The sequence below is a fragment of the Gavia stellata genome, chromosome 25, assembly GCF_030936135.1.
Source record: "Gavia stellata isolate bGavSte3 chromosome 25, bGavSte3.hap2, whole genome shotgun sequence".
In the NCBI taxonomy this organism is placed as follows: Eukaryota; Metazoa; Chordata; class Aves; order Gaviiformes; family Gaviidae; genus Gavia; species Gavia stellata.
Window position 1 is genome coordinate 12166183 of NC_082618.1, and position 21353 is coordinate 12187535.

The 21353-nt window shown below is 38.5% G+C and overlaps 1 protein-coding gene across 1 annotated transcript; it reads right to left on the bottom strand.

Annotated features, from left to right (window-relative positions):
• Window positions 1-553: 553 nt before the first annotated feature.
• On the bottom strand, window positions 554-20548 carry NOS2 (nitric oxide synthase 2). The gene is made up of 27 exons (XM_059829465.1): window positions 20533-20548; window positions 18725-18900; window positions 17503-17599; window positions 16786-16908; window positions 16548-16696; window positions 14319-14481; window positions 13783-13874; window positions 13235-13376; window positions 12686-12825; window positions 11952-12126; window positions 11110-11211; window positions 10246-10440; window positions 9816-9898; window positions 9372-9516; window positions 9014-9118; window positions 8797-8846; window positions 8527-8701; window positions 7915-8047; window positions 7426-7504; window positions 6316-6491; window positions 5496-5663; window positions 4494-4697; window positions 4073-4160; window positions 3506-3627; window positions 2623-2771; window positions 1674-1868; window positions 554-1086 (listed from the first exon to the last, which is right to left on the bottom strand). Exons 2-27 carry the CDS (start codon window positions 18829-18831, stop codon window positions 973-975), a joined length of 3471 nt encoding a protein of 1156 aa, XP_059685448.1. The 5' UTR covers window positions 18832-18900; window positions 20533-20548; the 3' UTR covers window positions 554-972.
• Between the last annotated feature and the right edge of the window lie 805 nt (window positions 20549-21353).

Genomic DNA, 21353 nt, shown 5'->3' on the forward strand with positions numbered 1-21353 from the left:
CTCTCATTGCTATTTTATATTCTTGCAGTTTGCAATCCAATCTCACAGTCCATGTGCACATTCACACTTCCCTGGCAGTAACAAAAATTCAGAAATAATCTTAGGCAGACTGCGTAGCTCCTGGAGATGGGCTCTTTACTTACGGAAGGAGTGTTGGTTAGAGCCCAAACCCACATCACCGGAACCTGAGAACCTACTTACCTACCCCTGCATTTTTAGGCTGAAGCCAATAGCAAAAAGAGGTACATTTAATCCACAACAACTCGTTTGTCTCAATATAAAGGCATCTTTTATTACAAACAAATCAAGTGAATCAGAGCATAGAATTCAAATGTACAAAGTGCTTTTTGAATTTTCTGAACCGTACTGCCATAGGCTCTGTAACAACAACAATTCAGGTTCAAGTACCCGAATCACACAAAGCAGAATTCCAAACTACTACCTCCTCATGTACATACATTTGAAGTGTATGCAGCAGGTATTTCCACTTACGAACCATTATATTATTATCTCATTTGCAAATATTGCTTCAGACTCAGCAAGGTGTGTGACTGTACATTTCCACGTGACACAACCATCCATTTACTTGCTTTAAAGTGAAGATAATATGCACTGTAAAAAAATCTGATATAAATAAATTCACAAACATAAACAATAAATTTCAAAAAAAGATTTCAGGTCTAGCTTACGTAGTAAAAAACTCTAAGTTTTCCTTATATTTACAAAAAATAGCAGATTTATACTAGCATAGACAGTATTAAAAATAATTTGCATCTTCACTCTTAAGATAATCTATTAAAAGAAGTCTCAGAATAAATAGCAACAAAAGTTAAATTTAATATTTTTCTTAATTAAGGCTGAGGTTTAAAAGTCAAATCCTACAATCATATACATGTATATGATTTAACATGTATAAGAAAGAGGATTTGACCCCTTGTTTTTTGAAAATAACAACAAATGTGCAAGTATTGTCTAAAACATAAGTTGATTTGTTCTTGGACTTGTGGGTTGCAAAGCTGTTAGACCTCTTTTGACTTCATGCGGGAATGCAGCCCCAAATATATCTTCATGGTATCGCTTTTGGCTCTGCAAAAAAAGAAAGGAAACCCAAGAGATTAATTAAATACTGCTAGCTCCTCTTTACATAACAGTTAAGTAACTAAAAGGTCTTGCATTCGTATGACTGGTTCTCTGATAGTAGACTTTTGTTACTGTCAATAAAACAAACCTATCTGAATCCCAGACACACGTGCTCCAGGACGAGTTCTGCTAACAAAAGGGTCCTAAAAAGCCAACAGACCCAGGCACGGGGTTGTCAGTGATGGGCCCACTAATTTCTTAAACTCACTTTCCTTCATTGGTACAATAAAGTCTCAAACTCTTGATGTTCCAGACACCCTGCAAAGCTAATGTCCAGGACCCAAAGGGACACAGTGGGGTAGATGGTAGATGTAGGAGAACATCATGTGCCACTCTTACACCCTAACCGAACAGAAACTGCATTTGAAATCATGGTGGGTGGACTACGCTGATCACTTAAAGCTTTTTTCCTTGTGCATTCTGCTGAAAAGAAGCTCATGGCAGCCCGCAAGATCTTGAGTGTGACTTTTAAGACTTCTGGAACCCATCCTGGAACACTGACTGGAAAGAATGCCTTGCATATCACGGCATACCTTTAGCTGGAAGAAATACTCCTCTGCTTGCTGCTCATCGAGGTTCAGGTTTTTTGCAAGCATCCCTTTCAAAGTCTGCGCAACATCCTTGGCCATGCGTACGTCTCCACAGACATACAGATGCCCCTCCTCCTTATACAAGAGGTTGCACACTTTGGTCTCCAACTTGCTTTGAAGAATGTCTTGAACATAGACCTTAGAAACAGAAAAAGGATCATTAGACAAGGTTTCTTAAATGCTGCTTTGGCTACTGGCTTATCTAAATTCAGGGTGCTCTATGTAGTAAGGTTCTAAATGCCCTATCTATTCCAGCTGTGTGTTGCACCACAGCAAAGGAGAAGAAAAATGTCTTCATGCTGTCTTTACAAATCCCCAGATTTGGAGCCTAGACCTGTCTCCTGATTAAATAAGAGCAGTTTAAGACTCTTCTTTAGAACCAGTTACAACTGCTGAAGTCTCCTAACTTGCCAGGAGAGTAGGATAGCTAAAAAGAGGATAGCTTAAGCACTGTTGTCTTCTCCAATCAAGATTTCATCTAAGCAAAATTAATTTCCAGGGTCACTGTGTCATTGAAATGGTGACAAATCATCAGAGCCAACTCATTTCTAACTCATGGGTTAATCAAATCCTGCAAAATTTAAGGTTTATGAAAATGTTCCAGCTTCTGGTTTCAAAGGCTGTTTGCACTTAAAAGTTTTGATTATATGTCTATTATGCCTCTCTATATGGCAGTGAGGATTTTATATTTATACAGGTTGCTCGTACTGAAGTGCACAGTGAGATTGTCCTTTATTTTGAAGGAGTGGGGCCTTTTGTCACTTGTTCACAATACACTGCAGCAAAATGATAACATTTTTGTAAAGAACATTGTTAAACAGAGCCCAAACCTTAACTTGAGAGACCATTCAGAAAGGAGCCAACCCTTAAAGAAGAAAGGAACCAGCCTTACTTTAGCTTGGCCAGGTTGTCTGGAGTAAGCTGTATAGACGTCTTTCAGGACTCCCTTCCTCTTCATTTCCTCAGTTTCTTCTTTGTAGATGTGATCCATGCCTGGCTGACGGCAGCCAAACAATAATGTCATGTCACCACCTTTGATCCCTGAAATCAAACGTTGGAAAGTTTTTTGTCTTTCCTGGTAAAGCCTATTATCCCCTATGACTATTCCCACAGAGGGCCCCATTGTCACAGTAACTAGCTGTGTACAGCTGTCTATACAGCTACTTTCTAATTAGCCTTTCTCACTAAACACCTGAGAAGGGGAGTGTGTGTGTGTCTGTGTGTGACAGCTTCTGATTTTAGGGTCTTGCAGTAGGTTTGAACCTGCCCGAGCCCTTGGAGAACTACGTGGAATCACCTGTTGAAGCAGGTTCCCCAAATGGGCTGATACAGGCAGGCAAAGGCATTTCCTCTCCATGTTGTGGCCTGTGTGAGCGCGCAGGGCAGTCACTGAACAGACAGTATTTACAAGGAAACGTAGGTATTCAAGGAACGTGTGGACGTGGCATTGTGGGATATGGTTTAGTGGGCACGGTGGTGTTGGGTTGATGGTTGGACTTGATCTTACAGGTCTTTTCCAACCTTAGTGACTCTGTAATAGGCTGCTCCCTCCAAGTGACCAAATACCTCAAGACCACCAGAACGGTCTCAAGTGGGATGGATTAGCTGTTTCAGTGCAGTGTTCAATCAGTCTTGGGATGACAAATCTCTATAGCGTTTACTTGGCTAATGCTTCTGGGTGTCTCCATCTGTGGAGATTTTGTTTGGAGGACTGGGGATGTCTTCTGCTGCTGGACGAGTTATGGCCTCCCCCTTGTGGCAATCCCCATAAGTACCTTTGTTTTCCAAGTCATAGAGACGCTGCTGCCAGAAACTTCTGAAGGGAGCGATTCCTGTTCCTGGGCCGATCAGAATGCACGGCTTGGTTGGCTCCTCCGGGAGCTGGAATCCATTAGCACTAAAATGCAAAAATATGTTAATTAGGTAATTAGTTTATGACTGACTTCCCAGTGTCAGTTTTCTGAATGATTTTCAGCAGCACAGCTTAAGTTACCAATTTGAAAGCAGTAACCGGGCTTAATTTGGTGATGCTTGCTTCTTGTTTCCTTAGCTTTACTTGCTCTATAGTGGATATGCTGACAGTGGGGATGGTGTCGTATGAATAGGATTCTTTCAGGACTTTCTAATGATTTATGAATTTACTCAACATAAGACATGGTAAAAGGTCTCAACTCTGGAGGACAGGGATTTCCCTTTCTTCTTAAACTCAGATATTCCAACTGGCACTCACCAGTCACTTGATAATCATATGCAAATGATGGAAAAAAAAACACTGAAGAAGCTGAACTAAGAACTGCTGTCTTTTTTTTTTCTTTTTTTTCTTTTCTCTGTCATACACTCACCTGCGTATAAAGCATGGGACTGTTTCATTGAGCTCTACTGTATTCAGCCATGTGCTGCAAACTCCATGGTGCAAAGGCCCTTGTCCATCTAATCAGAGCAAAGGGAAATACCTCTGTCAGTAATCAAAAGCTCTCTGTTTTTTAAAAAAGCAGTTTACACTTAAAAATGTGGCTTTTAAACAAGTGTATATCTAGTAATGATTTATAAAACAAGGATACACTGATGATGATGCAGGATTTTAGCAAATCCTGACACAGTATGAACATCTGCACTGCAGTATACTATTCTGCATGTATCACAATACAAGCTTTTTGTTACAGATATGCTTCACACCATATGGCAGACACAGGTTTTTTCTGAACCACAATGCAGCCTAAATGTAATTTAATTAGGAGAGAAATCAAAACAACAATTCATTACCTCTTGTCCTGTAATTTACGACTGCAACTGTCAGATGAATCTCTCTGGGTGTCATGTCACAGGAGGAACTGACAGAATAGTACCTGGGTTTCAGAAATGGCAGCTGAGTCAGTAAGAAAGCTGTTGAGATCTCAGCAGAAGGAAACTCCTCCAGGACCTCCAGGATGTTCGGGCTATTGTAAAACTTCCATTTATTGTATTCTTCTGTGCTCTAAAAGCCAAAGGCCACCATCACAATGTTACCAGGTCATGCTGAGTTCAGGAGAGCAGGGATATTTGAAGTGTCACTTATTTATAAGATTCCTGCTTTATATTCAATTAAATATGCAGGCAAATCAACTTGAAAATTCTCAAAACTTTGCCTAGACCAATACTAGGGTTTTCTAAGAAATTGTTTAATTTTTGAAAACAGAAGTACAGAATACCTGCTATAATTTTCTCAGATAGCAGCTCTCTCAGTAAACTGAAGCAGAATCTGTTTCTCAGCCTCCTGCTATGAGCTATCCACAAACTGTATGGGCCCAGGTCCTGATACCTACTGAGCCTTGCTGAACCCAGCAGGAGAAGCAAGTGCTTACCACACCTATGAGTCACTGGTTACTTAAAGCGACATCCTTCTTACTCTCATGGTACCAAACTCTCTGACAAAAATATCTACCAGCTCCCCTCCAACCCCTCCACCTGCAAACTGTAAGGTCTTTTAATGGTGTATCATCAGAAACCACCATGAGACAGACAAGAGAAACAGGCAGGCAAAACGACCCACCCAGAACCACACAGGAAATACAAGATCTGAAGAAATCTCGATTCCCACGCCCAAATTGAGACACAAGACCACCCTTTCGCTCACTGTGGTTGGTTTTACAAGCACACGGAGCATGTAACAGAGGGACAAAAATCAAACACCGTCACTACAAAAATTTCTTAGGCTTCTGCTGCACAGTAAAAAGGCATCAGATGGTTCAGATTACAGCACTTCTAACATAAATCTAGCCCTAACACTTACCTGACATAAAACTTCCAGTCTCTGTTTGTCTGCTTCCGCTGTTACCAGCTGGGAGAGTTTTTTTAGCAGTTGTTGGGAGGGTGGAGTAGTGATATCAAGCAAGTATGTCAAAGCCTCGGGGAGTGTGCAGGCTGGAATCTTTTTGTCACTTGTCCAGTAGCCACCTGGAAATGAGGGAAATAAAAGAACATTTGGCAATTCCCACGGCATTTGACAGCTGTAGAGCTTTGCAAAACTCAGTGTCCTTCAAAATACAACTTCAGACTAGGTTGAAGCAGGTCTAGACCACAGGGCTCTTCTGAAAAGAGGTTAATGTGAGGGTTCAAACTTTTTGTAAGGGGAGGATCTGATGCAGAGAATTGCATGATAACAAAACACCACTTTAAAATTAAAAGTCTTTCATTTGAGGAAATCATCTTTCTGTGTGTCAGAATCCTATGATTTAGCAGATTGTTCCCACTAAGATGGAAAAGATGGTCATGACATGTAAATCTATTTTAGGACTCTGATATGTAGCAACAATAAGCAAGCTCAGTTGATTAATTTAATTGCAGTCCATGGCCAATTTAGCAACTGAATTACAAACAGTGTCAACCTAAGATAACTCTGCGAACACTGATGAAGTTACCACGGACTGCCAGAGTATGCAAAATCAGAATTGAGAATTGTAATAATAACTAAAAGCATCAGCAAAATCCTATTGAAACTTAAGAAAAGAATAATAGAATCAAATTCAGTCTATAAAAATTCTCAGGAATTTTAGAGACATCTGTCAAACACCTCTGTTATTTTGTCTAGAGAGAACCAACTTACCACCAGTGCAGGTTTCAAGTCTGATAGTCTGATCAGCTGGAGGGGCATCCTTGACACGTGCAATGAGGCCACGGACTAATTCTGGCTGGTTGCCTGGGAAAATCCCAATATGTTCTCCGGGCAGGTAGTCCACTTCCTGATTAGTCTCACAGGAAAGCTTAACTAGAATGGTAACACGACTAGATATAGGAAAAAAAGATATCAGACAGATCTTGGTTACGTTGACAGGATTTCCCTTGAATTGCACAGAACAGGAATAAATCTGAAGTGACAGTTGGCAAGGGCTTACTTGTGTTCATTACAAAATTATCAGATCAGCTTAGTACTTCACGGAGACTTAAACAAAAAATAGCCAGACAGTATTGTACTTGTACAGATATTATTGAAGTACTTGTATCAAAACAAATAAGATGCTGAAGTGCTGCGTGATCTGTCCAGTATAGAATAAATGCGCCTGCAATCAGCCAATGAAAGGAAGTGCAGCTCTACCGAAGACTGAATAGCTCACATCTTACACCAGCTCAGAGGACTTCCCATAAGATGACTGTATTTAGAACAGGGGTGAAAGAGACCTACTGGAGGATGTTGAAGAGCCATTCATGTATGCTATTTCTAAGACAGATGTTAGCACTGATTATCCTTTTGTATTTCTTTGTGTATTGTCTTGTCTCAGCTTGCTTTGCAGTACAACTGAACACAGCAGCTTCTTGCTCTATACCTTTTCCTTTTTTTTCTTTTTTTTTCTGCTAAGGGGCAATTTTCCCCCTAAATGAAGTAAACATTTGCCTGGCATGCAGCATACCAAGGAAGGGAGCGGGACCATTCACATGACCTTCCACATTTAGCAGGTATCGAAGGGCCATATCACAAAGTTATTTAGTTCCCTACATTCCCAGAGACCCTACTGGGAAGTCACTATATCTAAATCAGAGCTAAGACTGTACGTATTCTTGTGGTCTTGTGATAATGATCTACTTCTACTAATGACAGTATAAAATTCATATATATTTCTTAATAACTGCGGGGAGAAGATGTTTATAACCAGGCATTTCAGATGTTTAAGATTTTAGTAAAACATAGTATTACAATATTCAGAAGAATGAGGTATCGTACCTGGATTTTAAACTTTGAAGATTCTGTCTGAATTTCAGCTTCATGGGAATTATATCCTTGGCATGAATGTTTGCAAGTGCTGTTGAGAAAAGAGGACATCACTCATGGCAATTTTGTGATTAGGTTTGTTTAAAATGTCTTCAAATAATATACATAAAAGAACTGAACCATGCTCGCCCTAGAATGCAATATACTTTTAGTCAGTTATGTGTCCTATACGCATGCCTTCCCTGACTAAAAGTAGTTCATCTCAGCTTCTGTTCTTCTGGGGTGGTCAAAATGTGTGCCAGTTCTCGTGTTCTGATGTTATTGCACTGGAAAAGATAATGATTTATTCGTGTAAACCAATGTCTTTTTTTCTCTGACCACTGTACTTTGTTATATGAATTCTATCATCTAGCAGGACCACTATCACTTCTAGAAAACCTTTACAATTCAGACCTATCTGAAACAAAATGGACAGAGGAAGTGGAAGGTGGGAGATAATACCTTTAGCCAAGTCCATGGTTTGAGAGTCATGCACTATCCTGTAATTCTTAGGATCCCAGCTTTCATCAGAGGTATATATCTCAGGCAACTGAATACTGTTTTTCCCACGGATGTTAAAAATGTCACAGGCAGTCTAGAAAAAAAGAGAAAAATAAGGCTATTCATGGTAAAAAAAAAAATTCTTAGCATTGTTGTAATCCTAATGGGAACATACAAATTTCACAGATTGCTATTGATTCTGTCGAGTTCAGTGATGTTATGGGGGTTCAGTGAGTTCAGTAAGGTTCCACTTCTATACCAGTGTAGCTAAAAAAATTATCTACTTCGAAAAATTCTGATATCTGATGCTACCACCCTTGTTCATACTGAGCATCCCACTATCCAAAAGGTTTCATGGAACTTTATGTGAATGTTAAAAAATAATAGAAAAGGGGCCCAGTTCCCTCTTCAACTTAGGCAAGCAGTAGGAAAGAGGGGAGTTCGAAATGCAGATATAAATCCAGATGTTTATTTTCCTTCATTTCCCCCAATTTTTATGGGATGCTAGTGCATACTGAAATAAAATTAATGAATGAACGAACTAAACGATGAGCTAACTATTTATATAGTCACCTTGAATGCACTGACTGCCCATGTGCGAAAGGCTTCTTCTTGCCCATTGAGTTCATCTCCTTCACCTACTGGAGTGAGCTGAGAAGCCCCTAGTTGGGCCAGTTTTCGGTCAACGGCATGAGCAAAGGCACAGAACTCTGGATACATGCTGGACCCCAAACCAAACACAGCATATCTGCAGAAGGAGATAAAAGTAAGATCACTATGTTATGCTAAATGAAATGCAAAAGGACTCAATCACATGCAAACCAAATAACAACGTATTTTTACCTAATTTTTTTTCTCAGCAATTTCAGGGTGAGCAAGGAGTTCTTCAAGGTCTGTATAAAAATTAATAAAATACTTAAGGTTAGAAAAATACTCTGATTTAAAACAGAAGTGAGACCCTGATGCACATCTTACTCAAGTACATGGGACAAATGAAAGGGTTGTCTTTGGTCTCAGTCTTTGAATTGAGCCTCATATATGCTTCTGAGGTGAATATTACCTTTCCGTTGTTTGGAGAATCTCCATTTCCAAAAGTGCTAGTAACCACTAAAAGAAGTGTTTCTTTTTCCAGGTCACAGATGTTGTATTCATCCATGCACAGAATCTGGAAGATATAAAGTTCATAAGAAATTGCTAGCAGACTTAAGAACGAGCATTAGGTATCTCTGTGATTGTCAGATGACTGTGGATCAAATTTACAAGGCATTATGCTAAATGAATACAAAATCAAAGTTCTAGTCCAACTTATATTTACCGGACATTCAAAACAGGTTTAGAGAATAAAAAAGCTTGCAGAAGCTGATAAAACTAGCCAAACTTCTTCCTCCATTTAGCGTGGATGATTTATACTTTTTTACCTTAGTGTTGAAGGCACAATTGAACAAGCTGCACAGATTGTTGGCTAGTGTTTCAGATTTGCCAGTCTCTGTTGCATAGATTACAGTAACCTTGGACCTGGCTGCCATTGTTTGTCGCATGAGTGAAGATGCAAAGAGTACAGCCCTGAGAAAAAAAAAAAAATCACATATTATTTTTAATCAGACTGATTCACAAACAAGCTAGGAAAGACTGATCTTGAGCATGGCTTTTCCTTGGAAGATTATTCAGAAGCAATACACTATAGATAGCCCTGAAAAAGAATCTTAGATATGAGTATTGCTGAACTGTGGACAGCTAAGTCTGATTCAAACAATTCAAGTGGTCCCTACTGTAATAATTATTTTTAAAAAAAGTGGAACAGACATATCATGAGAAAAGAACAGCTGGACAAAAGCATGAAGGCTCTTATTTGAACAACTTACTTTGCCAAGATGCTAAACTTTATTTCTTTTTTCTTTGGCCTCCGTGTCTCATCATGCCAGATGTGTGTTTTCCATGCATCCACCTTGAAAAAAAAAGTTAAGCTTCAGGTAAGAAATGTAAAATAACAAATACACAATTTGTATATCTTTGAAAGGGCCAGACTGAATAGAATCTGTACATACAATCCACTGTATACAAATATAGGATCAGTCTCTGTAGCATTAAATTGGATTTTACTTACAGCTTGAGAATTCAACAGAACTAACATAACCTTCCACAGTATAATAGATATTGCTGGCTATTTATGAATCTCTCTAGTGAACTTTCATTAACCAGAGTTTTTCATGCAGACTTTTTCAGGTCCCGTATTATCATCTGCACTGCTGAAGTTGTCTACTAGAATCTTTTTTTTTTTTTGATAATGTGTACCTGGTAGTAATAGAAGGGAGTGAGGACATAGTTCAACATCTCCTGGTGGAACACAGGGGTTATGCTCCCTGACATAGGAGGTACAATCCACACCCAGTCAGCCGGGCAGCCTCCTCGCACACGGTACTCATTCTGCATGTATTTCATGAAGGACTCAGCAGCTGAGTGATGATCCATGATAGTCACATTTTGTTTCTAGAATAATTGCAAAAAGACAGACATACATTAAAAAGTCCATTCTGCTTTTCTTCCTGATACAGTAATTTTTTTGCTTTGGTTAATATGTCAAGGATTTTATACAGTGCTGGGAAATATTTACTATCAGCAACTATTATATAGATACAGATTGAGGTGGACATTTTATTAAGGACTCTTACGTTCTTTTTTTGTTTTTTTTTTTTTAACATCAGCATTTTACCTCTCCAGCAGTGGAAGTGCATGCTGAAAAGCCCCTGATTATTTTTTACCCATTTTTCATATTGTTATGATATGTTAAATGAACTGTAATTGTACATGAAATATATATGTGTAAAAGATATATAAAGCCATTAAAAATATGGCCTTACATAGATTTTGACACTTAGACATATGTATTAAGAAGATGAACAATCTTGCTCTTAACTTCCTTTTCTCTCCCTTCTGCCTTCACCTGATATTTTTTTCTGACAACAACAGGAAATACGGATTCCTCTACTTTCCCAAGTGTAAATCAAGAATAACTCTATCGGAATTACATTGATAACCTCCACCGAGGTCATCAATATAGCCCACTAGCACTATATTTGTATAAAGCTGTTACAAGTGAAAACAAAAAGGGACACACAATATTCGGTGCCTCTCCAGATACTGCTCTTATTGACTTACTTGGAAGCTATAAAGCACAGCCACATTTATCTCTACAACAGCTCGGTCTTTCCATAACGATGAAAGTTTGTTTGTTTCCAGTCCCATTCTTCTTCCTACCTCCTAAATGTGAAAAAGAGAGAGAAAAGCGAAAAGCAGATTTACTACATTGGACTTCGACCTCATGATTTCTCCACCTCATCACATTAATATGTAGGAAAAAGTACTGCGGAAGGGGGAAGAGTCAATCTTATGCTGGGCAAAGTTATGGCAGCCGAAAGACTTGAGATTCTGGTTGTTGAGGCTAATCCAGTCTGGTGAAGCAGGGAGTGGTTCTCTCCTGGACTAAATGGTTTAAAAAGTGGCAGTATCAGGTTATAAGTCATCATTATTCATTTCTATTGGGGAGGTGCCCAAGACCTGCAGCTAACAACCAGGACTCCACTGCCTTGTCAACAGCAGACTGGAACTGACATAAGTATACCTCTGACAAATGTACAATCAGAGACCAAAAGTCCTGAATCAGCAGGACTCAGGGTAAAATTGGGGAAGAACTTCCTTTGGACAGCATTTTCTACATTTTTTTTACAGTTGCAGTTTCACCATTCCAGCCAGGTATTTGCAACAGATACTGTCAGAACACTGTAAAAACAGTCATACAATCTGGCAGTCATAATCTTGGCAGAAATTCAAGATGTCCCACAATAGTCAGGATATTGTGTCAGATTAGCACTGAAGTGTTAGTGTGATGTAAATACAACACCCAACCCAGTAAAGACTGATAGCGTCTCTTTTTCAAAAATGCTCCACCCACCAAGTTCATTCCCTTCACAGATCAACACACTTCTACTTCAGAAGATTACCTTCAGGATGTTGTATCGCTGCACATCACAGAAGTCTCGCACTCCTATCTCTGTCCCCATGTACCAGCCATTGAAAGGACACCCAGTAAATTCCAGGCCTCCCACCTCAAGAAGCATGTTGGCAACAGCAGGCAGCGCATACCACTTCAGATCTAACTCCTTAAACCATTCATACCTGTTAAACAAGCATTTTGATTTATTACTTCCTGTGTCTTTTCCTCCTTTAGGCATTAACCAGAAAAGTCCAGGAAGAGAAAAAGTACTATGTCTAGAAGGAACGACCCCATGAAGCAAGGTCTGCAAAAGCTCATAGCAGTTTTTGTTTACAATGAGGGAATTGCCAGCTAAAGCAATTGCAGAACAGTATTACAGAGTTCTGCAATCTGCAGGCCACTCCAAAAGCAAACATGAAGAAAAAAACAGAGAGAGAGGCAATAAACACTTTTTTATGAGTGCAGCCATGTTTTACATGTGTATTACACCGGCATAAGAAATTATTATTTTTTAAATTCTGAATATGATTGAGGAAAAAAAGATTTCCAACAAAATTGCTATTGGCTTCCTTAATTTAAATCTCATTTCATTGTTCTAACAGGCATTTTATCTTTCAGGACAATTTACCATAATTTCATCCCAACAAAGAACTCATGAAGTGACTGCCACAGCTGCAGACTAATAACCTGCCAAGGTGAGGCAGAGGCAAAAATGCAATTATCTAAATCTTGTGTGCTTACTTTGGATGCTCCATTGGCACTTCAAGGACAATTTCTGGCGGGAATTCAAATATTTCTGGGTCTTGGCCGTTTGCTTGGAGAACAAGTGGAACTACATCAAAGCGGCCATATTTCGGCTTCCACCCAAGCTCAATGCACAACTGTAAATAAGGAAAGTACATTTTTGGTGGTTTTTTTAGGTGTGTCCCCCCCCAGCTTTGAAGACAAAAGAATGTTAACCCTCTAAAACCTCCTGAGGTAAATTCTAAGTGATAAAGGTTATCTTTCCCATTCAAACAATGTTGAGACATATTCAAGTACTGATTGTGTCCCTGACTTAAGGGGAGCATTAGTTCACCCTGTTCTGAGATGGAGGGGAGTATTTCTATATCAGGATTGTAAGAAATTATTGCTCCAGCCTGCACCTAGAACCTGTGGGGCAGAACATCCCATTCACTCCTTACTGCCACACTTCCCTCCCACTCTGCATAAACATGCAAGAGGGAAAAAAAAAGACAGGTAGGTTAGACATGATGGAAAGCAGTTATGATTCTGTCTTTGAAACTGTACCTGTGTGAACTCCACACTGGCAGGGTCTCCTACGATAGACCCATCTGGCATTTGATATCCAGCGTATCGGATGAGCTGGCTGTTCCAAACACGGAAATCGTGCTTCCCATCAGTCCTCTGGGGGAAGATAGTAATGGCTGATCTGCCCAGAGAGACAATCAAATCCCGTTACGCCACAGCAGCACATCAAACTCATTCTAATTATTAAGACATAAATTGTTACCAACAGCAATTATTTTATATTTCTAAAATAAACATCATTAGAAATAAAATAATTCATCCTCTCTATCCACCTCCCTGAATCTTCAAATCATCTCTTTTCCCCAGGAATTACTAAAGATTTTGCAACATCAGACGTGAAAGTTACAAAATTCCAAAATGGTTGATGGTACATATAAGAGGAACATATAAGCCCCAGGAGAATTAAGAGCAGAGACAAGTTGTCAAAATACTTAGATAGACCATTTCAGGCCTTATGTAGAGTTTTGAATGCAGATCTGGATGTGATCTTTGTTGTTTAAAATTCAAATGAAATAAGAGAGACCTACCTTATATTTCCATTGTTTGTGGCATACTGAATATGACGACAGATATGCTCAAACATTTCCTTTGATGTTTTACAATCACGTGCATCAAATACCTGTATGTTTCCAAAAGAAAGGTGAAGAAAAATACTGATTTTGAAACAGTGATGTAAGCTCATTATTTTTCTTACACTGTTAAGGAAAAGAAAGATTAAGGAAAAAAGTGAAATGAAAAATCAGTATTTCTCAAATAATTGTAGCTCCCCTAGGAAAGGTTAATTTTTATTGTTCTTATATGCATCGTTTTCACACGTAACAATCCTCCAAGGACCAAGACATGCACTTGGTTCCATGACTTAGTTGGTTCCTATGCTAGCATTCGTTCATGTTTTTACTCAACTGTGAAGCAGAAAACTACAAAAAAATGTTGAACTTACAATATGTACAGGAGGGAGCAGTCCTTAGTTGAAGCAACTGGCATATTTTACCAAAGTAAAGGACATTCTTTTGATTTACAGCAAATGACTATTTGGCCCATAATATCTAGACTCGTAGGTTACCTGTAGATTGGACCACTGGATTCTCCCAATACACCTAGGTGCATTCCTCCAGGCCTGTTTGGCAGCAAAGATCAGTTCATCCTTTGTCAGATGGTAGGTTCCTGTTGTTTCTATCTCCTTGGTCACTGTTTCCAGTCGGGCCAGGTGTTCTTCTATTTTTGGCCTTTTGAACAGGAAACAGCCATGAAAAAAAACAATGAGGATTTCATTACTCAAAACTGATTTAAATTGCAGACACTCTCCTTATGTTCTGGGTCAAGAAGAGCACAGGCATTGCTGAAGCTGTAAAGCTTTTAAGCATCCTTTTCCACGAGAAGACTTCTACTTACATTACTCATTTTATCTGCCAGAATGCAGGTAGAGTAAATTTCCAGGGAGGGTCTTAGCATCTATGTAGGTTGAGGTATGGCAAGTTTGGATAAACACTGAGAAACCTGTTCCTGTTATAAATCTACGCTCTCTGGTCAACATAAAATACTCTATCCTTTATGGAAACATCCATTACCTCATGAAGTAAGCAATTTCACTGTGCTTTGGCTGAGAGAAGTCACCATCATCTGTTCCCCACCTCCCCTCTACTGCACCACACTTTTGACCCCAAAACATAGCTATTATCTATTGCAGCAGTCTAGGGTCCGAGATTTCTATCAAAAAGCAGGGGGTATTCTAGGTAAGGGGATGAGTTAAGTACATAGGAGTCTGACTGAGGACTACCGAGGAGAATTTTTCCTGGCTTCAGAATTTAGGAACTGTCCTTATTGAGTGCAAATGGCAGAACTTACTAGCCTAATGAAGAAACTAACACACTAGAAATTTAAGTAGTGACACCATCCTTTCACCACCCAACACATACATGGATTGATCACAAGCTTTTCTATGTAAGTTTTCAGTTTAAATCTGGATTTTCTAGATCAGTTTGGAAAAAAATTGTCAAAACACAAGTAGATGAAAAGTAGAGAACACGCTAGCTTCAGCCCAGAAGTAGGATAATAGTGACTGTCCTCCCAAAGCTCTATTATTTTCACAGGGACACAGCTCTTCTGAGCAAAGTAAGTAGGATTTTCATTCCTAAAAGGAAGTGCTGAGCAATTCCTTTGTCAGGGAAACCAACTCTAAAATTCTTTAGCTTGATAACAGAGAATGAAGTCAAAACATTAGGAAATATTTATCACAGCACAGACAAAAATTGTTTTGTTGGCTTACAGATAGAATGAAAATAGCCTGCACTGTCTGAAAGTTTTCACATTTTCAACAAGATGAAAGATCAAGGGCAAGCATGTAAGATAGTGTAAATCAATGTGATCAAATAGCCATGAGCAGAAACACAGAGCTGTGCAAATGTAGTATGCTGGCAAGTGAGTACAGCCTGTGTGTAAGACAGGGACTTTGAGAAAGATTCAGATGGAAGAAAGGTTTGTATAAAAGTTCAAAGTGTCTAAAGAAGTAGCCATTATGTGGCTGAGTCCCTTTGAAAATCCAATAATGTTTTATAATGGGATGAGAAAACATTGAATTGTCTCTTGAAAGCCTGTCATGTGAAAACTTAGTCACTGCAAGCTCTTGGACCTCAACCAGATGTTCCAGCTTTTCCTACAACAAGACGTCTCTGCATCATGTCCATTTTTGCAAAAACGCAAACCTCTTTTCTGAAGCTAGAGCATCCCTCTCAGCATGCTCAGTAAGCTTATGTTGATGATAGCACAGAGCAAGGTTGAGAAGTAAGAGACTGGCCTTCCAATCTTTGGCTAAAGCCTTGAGAGTCAAAACAGAGAATAAAAGAACACAGAGAAAAGATACTTGGAACAACACAAACAAAAAGCATTATCCACATTATTCACATCTAAGACAGATCTCAGTAGGAGCTAATCCCATTAAGATCCAATGTTAAGAAAACAGAAGGTCACATTCTGTAAGAGAGTCCTAACCAAGCTGCTTATTATAAACGTACTATAATGTAACACACTCAGGAGGGATGGGGCTGAGGAACGCACTGTACAGAGCCCATCTCTGTATTCCCAAGACCTGGGATTGGTGGATATAGCATATGAAGTGCAGTAATAGTTTTATTTACCTTTTCTAGTACTCCTTATCTATTTTTTGAATGCATGCTATGCAACGGGATAGTTACTGATAGCTGTGAAGAAACCAAACACTCCTGTAGTCTCACAGGCAGGTAGATAGGTAGGTAGGAGACTTTTATACCAAAAAATGAAGGTAAAGTTGGCTTACTCTTTAAATGAATTGTAGTACTGCTTGAGAAAGTCTATTGCCTGAGGTAAAAGCTCTGCCGGTGGAACTGGCCCATCTCTAGTACCTCTCACCAGGCCCTTTGGGGTCATGAGTGCCCCTTGGCAGGCTTTGGTCCGGCAATTGATAACCTGAAAACCAATAAAATGTCAAAAACAATGTTGCACTCTGTATCTTTTCAAAGTTATGAAAAATCACTGTTCAGGTTTCCATATCTTACCTCCTTTGCTGTCAGGTGTAGCGTGTCGAGAAGGCTAGATCCATTTTCCAAGTTTCTTACTTTTACATGTCTTGGACATCTTGATATTGGCTTTGAAACTTTAATACCATTTGGGGGGAGGTTCTGGACAGAGAAAAAGTAAAAATACGTACTCTCTTCAGACCTATTAGATATCTTAAAGCTTCATTATTGATTTTATTTGACCATTAAAATGCTACAAATTAAATCCAAGAAACTAGGTATAAATGTGATCTTCTCCAATGTGTGTTTATTCATTTGAGTACAAAACTACTGACCTAATCCACAGTTTGATATGAAATGGGAAAAAAAAAAGAAGTATTTTTGTAATAACCAAACAATATCTGCCACTATAAACACCTTTTTAATTCCAATAAGGCCTCTTAATACAATATAGTCACAGTCTCAGGAAAACAGTGAACCAGACAATTTTAGAGAAAGGATGTGTGTTACTAAAGGCTGGGTTTTCCAAGGTGAATAAAGGAATCGGGCACTCCAATCCCCACTGGGTCACCTCTTTCCCTTAACTCTTACCAAAGCTCCTTTTTGTTCAGAAAAGATCTTTCACCCAAAGATCTCACAGCAGTCCTAACCTCATCTAAGCACAGTTAATCCTCACATGAGAACTTTGAGAAGTTTTGAGCAGTAAGCACAACCCGTGTGAACTGTTAGTATCAACCAATGACGCTAGAAACGGACCTCTCTCCCGTCACTGGCCTTTGCTGAAGTTATGATAGGCGGCATCTCTGTCTGCTTCTTGCTCAGATCATATAACTTGGCATCATCATTTTCTAAGCTTTAAAAGAGAGAAAGACAATTCAGTATAACGCAACATGCTTAGTTTTTGTTAATTTTACCTTCAGCATCGGTAGGAAGATGCTCAGAGCTGTTTCTAGAAGTACTGAGTCAATAAACCAACCATTCGCAGCAGCACGAGGGCTGGAGTGAACTAGAAGTCAATAGTAAAGCTACAATCACCCTTTCCAGATCACTATGTGGGAAGGAAAACAACAGATATGGCCTGCAATGGTAAAGGTTGGGTATCATTGCTGTAAGCTAAACAAAGGACATCAGTACGATTATGATCTAGCCAGAAAATTCTCAGAGGAATTAAATGAAGAGATTGAAATCTTCAGGGAAATGTGTGCAAATTTCAGCTAGGTCCAGTGTACAGCCCATTAAGCAAATAACATAGTTTTATATTAAATTCCTTTGTTTTCCACATCAAGTCGCACTTTCTGAACTCCTACTTTTTAATTTGGGTATCAGGTTTCAGAAGATGTTCAAAAACACCCAGGAGGCATCCAGACCACAAACTCCAAACAAAACCTTAGTTTGGAGAAGGCAATGATGGGTTTTAGCTAGCAGACCACTAGTCAGCTTCATGTATCTTCACATTTGAATATCAACTGCTTTGACTAGTGACAGGAAAGGGTAGAGAATAGGCAGAGAAAGAAATGGTATGCGATAGAAAACTGAAATAAATAACAGCCTGAAAACTGAGAACTTTAATATGCAGGTGCAACTTATTTTATACAGTGTCTTGAATAAATTGTATCACAGAAATACTTTACCAACTCAATTATAGCATTAACAATTACTTTGCTGATTTTTATAGCATACACATGCCTCCTAAGTCCTAGCATACATGAAACCATTATAACACACCAAATAAATTAAAAACTATGAAAGAGAAAGCAAGATGATTTATTTCCTCAATGATTGTATAACTTAGACACAAAAGCTTTAATGTACATTACTAAGTCAACACCACCCAGTGACCCCCAGGGACAACTGTTCTTTGGTTAATATTACCGCTTTGGAAACACACTACAGGTTTCTCCAGAACCCATGTCACTTAATATCTTTCCTTCCCAATGGAAAGAGAAACTATGAAACCATTAAAAGACAAAGATCTTACCCATGGATCTTCCTGTTTTTGTCCACGTTATTATTGATATCCTTCTCTTCAAAGGAGTGGTTCTTAGCAGCACGAGGTTTGAATACAAACTGCCATGGGCACAACATTTTGTATGCTTTATTTATGATTTTAGTTCACAGTGCTGAAATCTTGTTTTGTGTGATGTGGGAACACTTCTGAGGAGGGAAAAAACACAGCAAGGTCAGTTTTTAACTAAGAAGGTAACTCCCTTTAAAATTACTCAGAAACTCACCAGACTAACTGATCTGATCTAATTAATGTCCTGTTTTTAAAAATGAAAATTGCTTGACACTTAGAGTAGTGATACTAAAAGTAACAGTTCTCTTTGTCAGTGTAATGCTGCAGCCATGTGTTATTCTAAAATACTGGCAAGAGAATTTCAGATGTCACCCAGTTGCATAAAACAGCAATGATCAGTGTCTAAGAAAACCACCTGCATGCTTTACTTCTATGAAAAAGATGGTTGACACTTTTTTTTTTAAGTTCTGTGTTTTTCAAAAGTTTGTTAAGTGTTGTTAAATGTTCTGTTAATTCACACCACTATATGTTAGCTAGGAAAAGGGATGTAACATGTTGCTGTATTATTGACATAGAAGTGAAAAAACAATTGGTCTGCAAATGGACCAAAATGTTTTGCAAGGTATTCATCTGCCAGAGACAAATAGAATTCTGAGATTCTGAATTCTGTATTTTGTAAGATATATATACACAGCACATATTTGAATGTAACATAAAGCATTTATATGACAATGTACAAAGTTTAATGCTACTCATTTTGACATACATTTTCTGCTAATTTCTGATCCTAAAACGGATTTTTGCACTAGGGAAGGTGTGACAGAAGAAAAAGAGCAAACTAATAAATTGCTAGGTAAAGCAGAATTAGCCTCAGCATTTGAATCTAGTTCATAACAGAAATAAAAACCTGATGTTTCCAAAAAATTAAAAATAAATAAAGAAAATATACATTGCCACATATTCCTGATTTAAATTATGTATTATATTGCTTTTTCAGTAAAAGTAAAATTCAGTATATTGCTGGGCTCCCAAGATGCTGTCTGCTGTAGAATCACACAAGAAGTAAATCTGTTCAACTGTCTGTGCAGAAACTGTAAGGTGTTAGGACTTGTCTGTTACTCCAAGTAAAAGAAATAATGTGTGATATGCATTTCTCTACAGTTACAAAATAGGAACAAATCTAAATTACTATTCTGCAATAAAAAATGCTGCAGTGTGCCTATAGATTTTTATAAAACACAGAGGAAAAGCAGAGAAAGAAAGGATAGGGAGAGAGAGAGAAAGAAAGAAAAGAAAGGAAGAAAGTTAGAAAAAGCAAAAATAAGGAAAAAAGAAATAAAAATACAGAAAAAGGAAGAACAACAATACAGAAAAAGGAAGAAAAAGGAAGAAAAATAAAAAATAATAAAAAATAAAAAGACAAATAAAAGAAAAAAGAAGAAAAAAGAAAAAGAAAAAAGAGAGAAGACTCACATTTTCCATTCACTGGCATTCAGAGTAAGAATTTGCTTGCTTTTCGTGTTCTCCACAACAGGGTTCTATAAATAACATCTACAATATTAACTGTTACATGCACAAACTTTTAAATCAGCAAAAAGGGGGATAAAGTTTTCAGAGCAGCAGGACAGCTTGGAAATAGAGCAGGAGAGCGATTCCAACACTTCACTGCTAATACGGAAAAAAAAATACAATTTGCCATATAATTACTTCACTTGTGAGCTGCAGTAAATGAATGGCAGACTGAACACTTAGACACAGTGCTGTCTTACCGTGCTTTTGAGAGAGATTTTTCCAAACCTGCTAGGAGATGGTCTTCTCTGTCAAAGTTTCTTTCCTTTAATGTCTCCTGCTCTGTATCCCTCCTGTGGGGCAAAAGCATTTTATACTCCAAGACCACGTATGCAAAACAGCAGAGTAAGGCTACACATAGATAGTGGACAAAAGGGGAATCCCAAAACGTCCTGTATTTCTTTCAGAACCGGAGGGTGTGTAGCTGATGGGCTGCTGCAGTATTACATAATGTGTATGACGGGAGGGAGAGCAGTGACTAATTCCTGATGTTATGAGCATCCCCTCCTTCCTGCACAGTGTGCTATAACCTTGATTTCTACACGTGCTCAGTGATAAGGACTCTGTATCACATTGAACAGTTTTTGCAACCTTGTAGGCAACGTTAAAATAAAATTTAAAAAAATCCTGAAAGAACTCCTACGGATTTTATCACTGGATGGCCATTCTCCTATATATTAAACTAGCAGCTGTAGAAAGCGAGTAAACAACTTCAAGAGAAATTTTACAGAACCATGGAGCTTTAGGATATGGACCAGTAAAGCATTTAAACAGGTGATTATAACTAAGGACGGGTATTTTAAGTTTAACATAAATATATTACTTCCTTATTTTTGATCAAGTTTTAAAGGATTTTTCTCAAGTCTATTTGTAGAATTTCTTCCTCTCCAGAGCTCCCTATTCTATCTGTTGCTGCCTGTGAGGTTTGTCCCTTTGTGCTTTTCCAATGTACTAGAAAAACTGGAAGGAAACTGCAATCCCTGAAGTATAAACTATTCACACCATGTTGTATGTGTGAATA

What these genes read in the sequence shown, in the direction of transcription:
- NOS2 (XM_059829465.1), bottom strand. Translation starts at nt 18,831, where the DNA reads ATGTTGTGCCCATGGCAGTTTGTATTCAAACCTCGTGCTGCTAAGAAC. An exon ending in AAGTTTAGCATCTTGGCAAA is followed by an intron (nt 9,517 to 9,815) that starts GTAAGTTGTTCA and finishes TTTTTTTCTCAG; the next exon opens with GGCTGTACTCTTTGCATCTT. An exon ending in GGAAGTTTTATGTCAGGTAA is followed by an intron (nt 4,698 to 5,495) that starts GTGTTAGGGCTA and finishes TTTAGAGCACAG; the next exon opens with AAGAATACAATAAATGGAAG.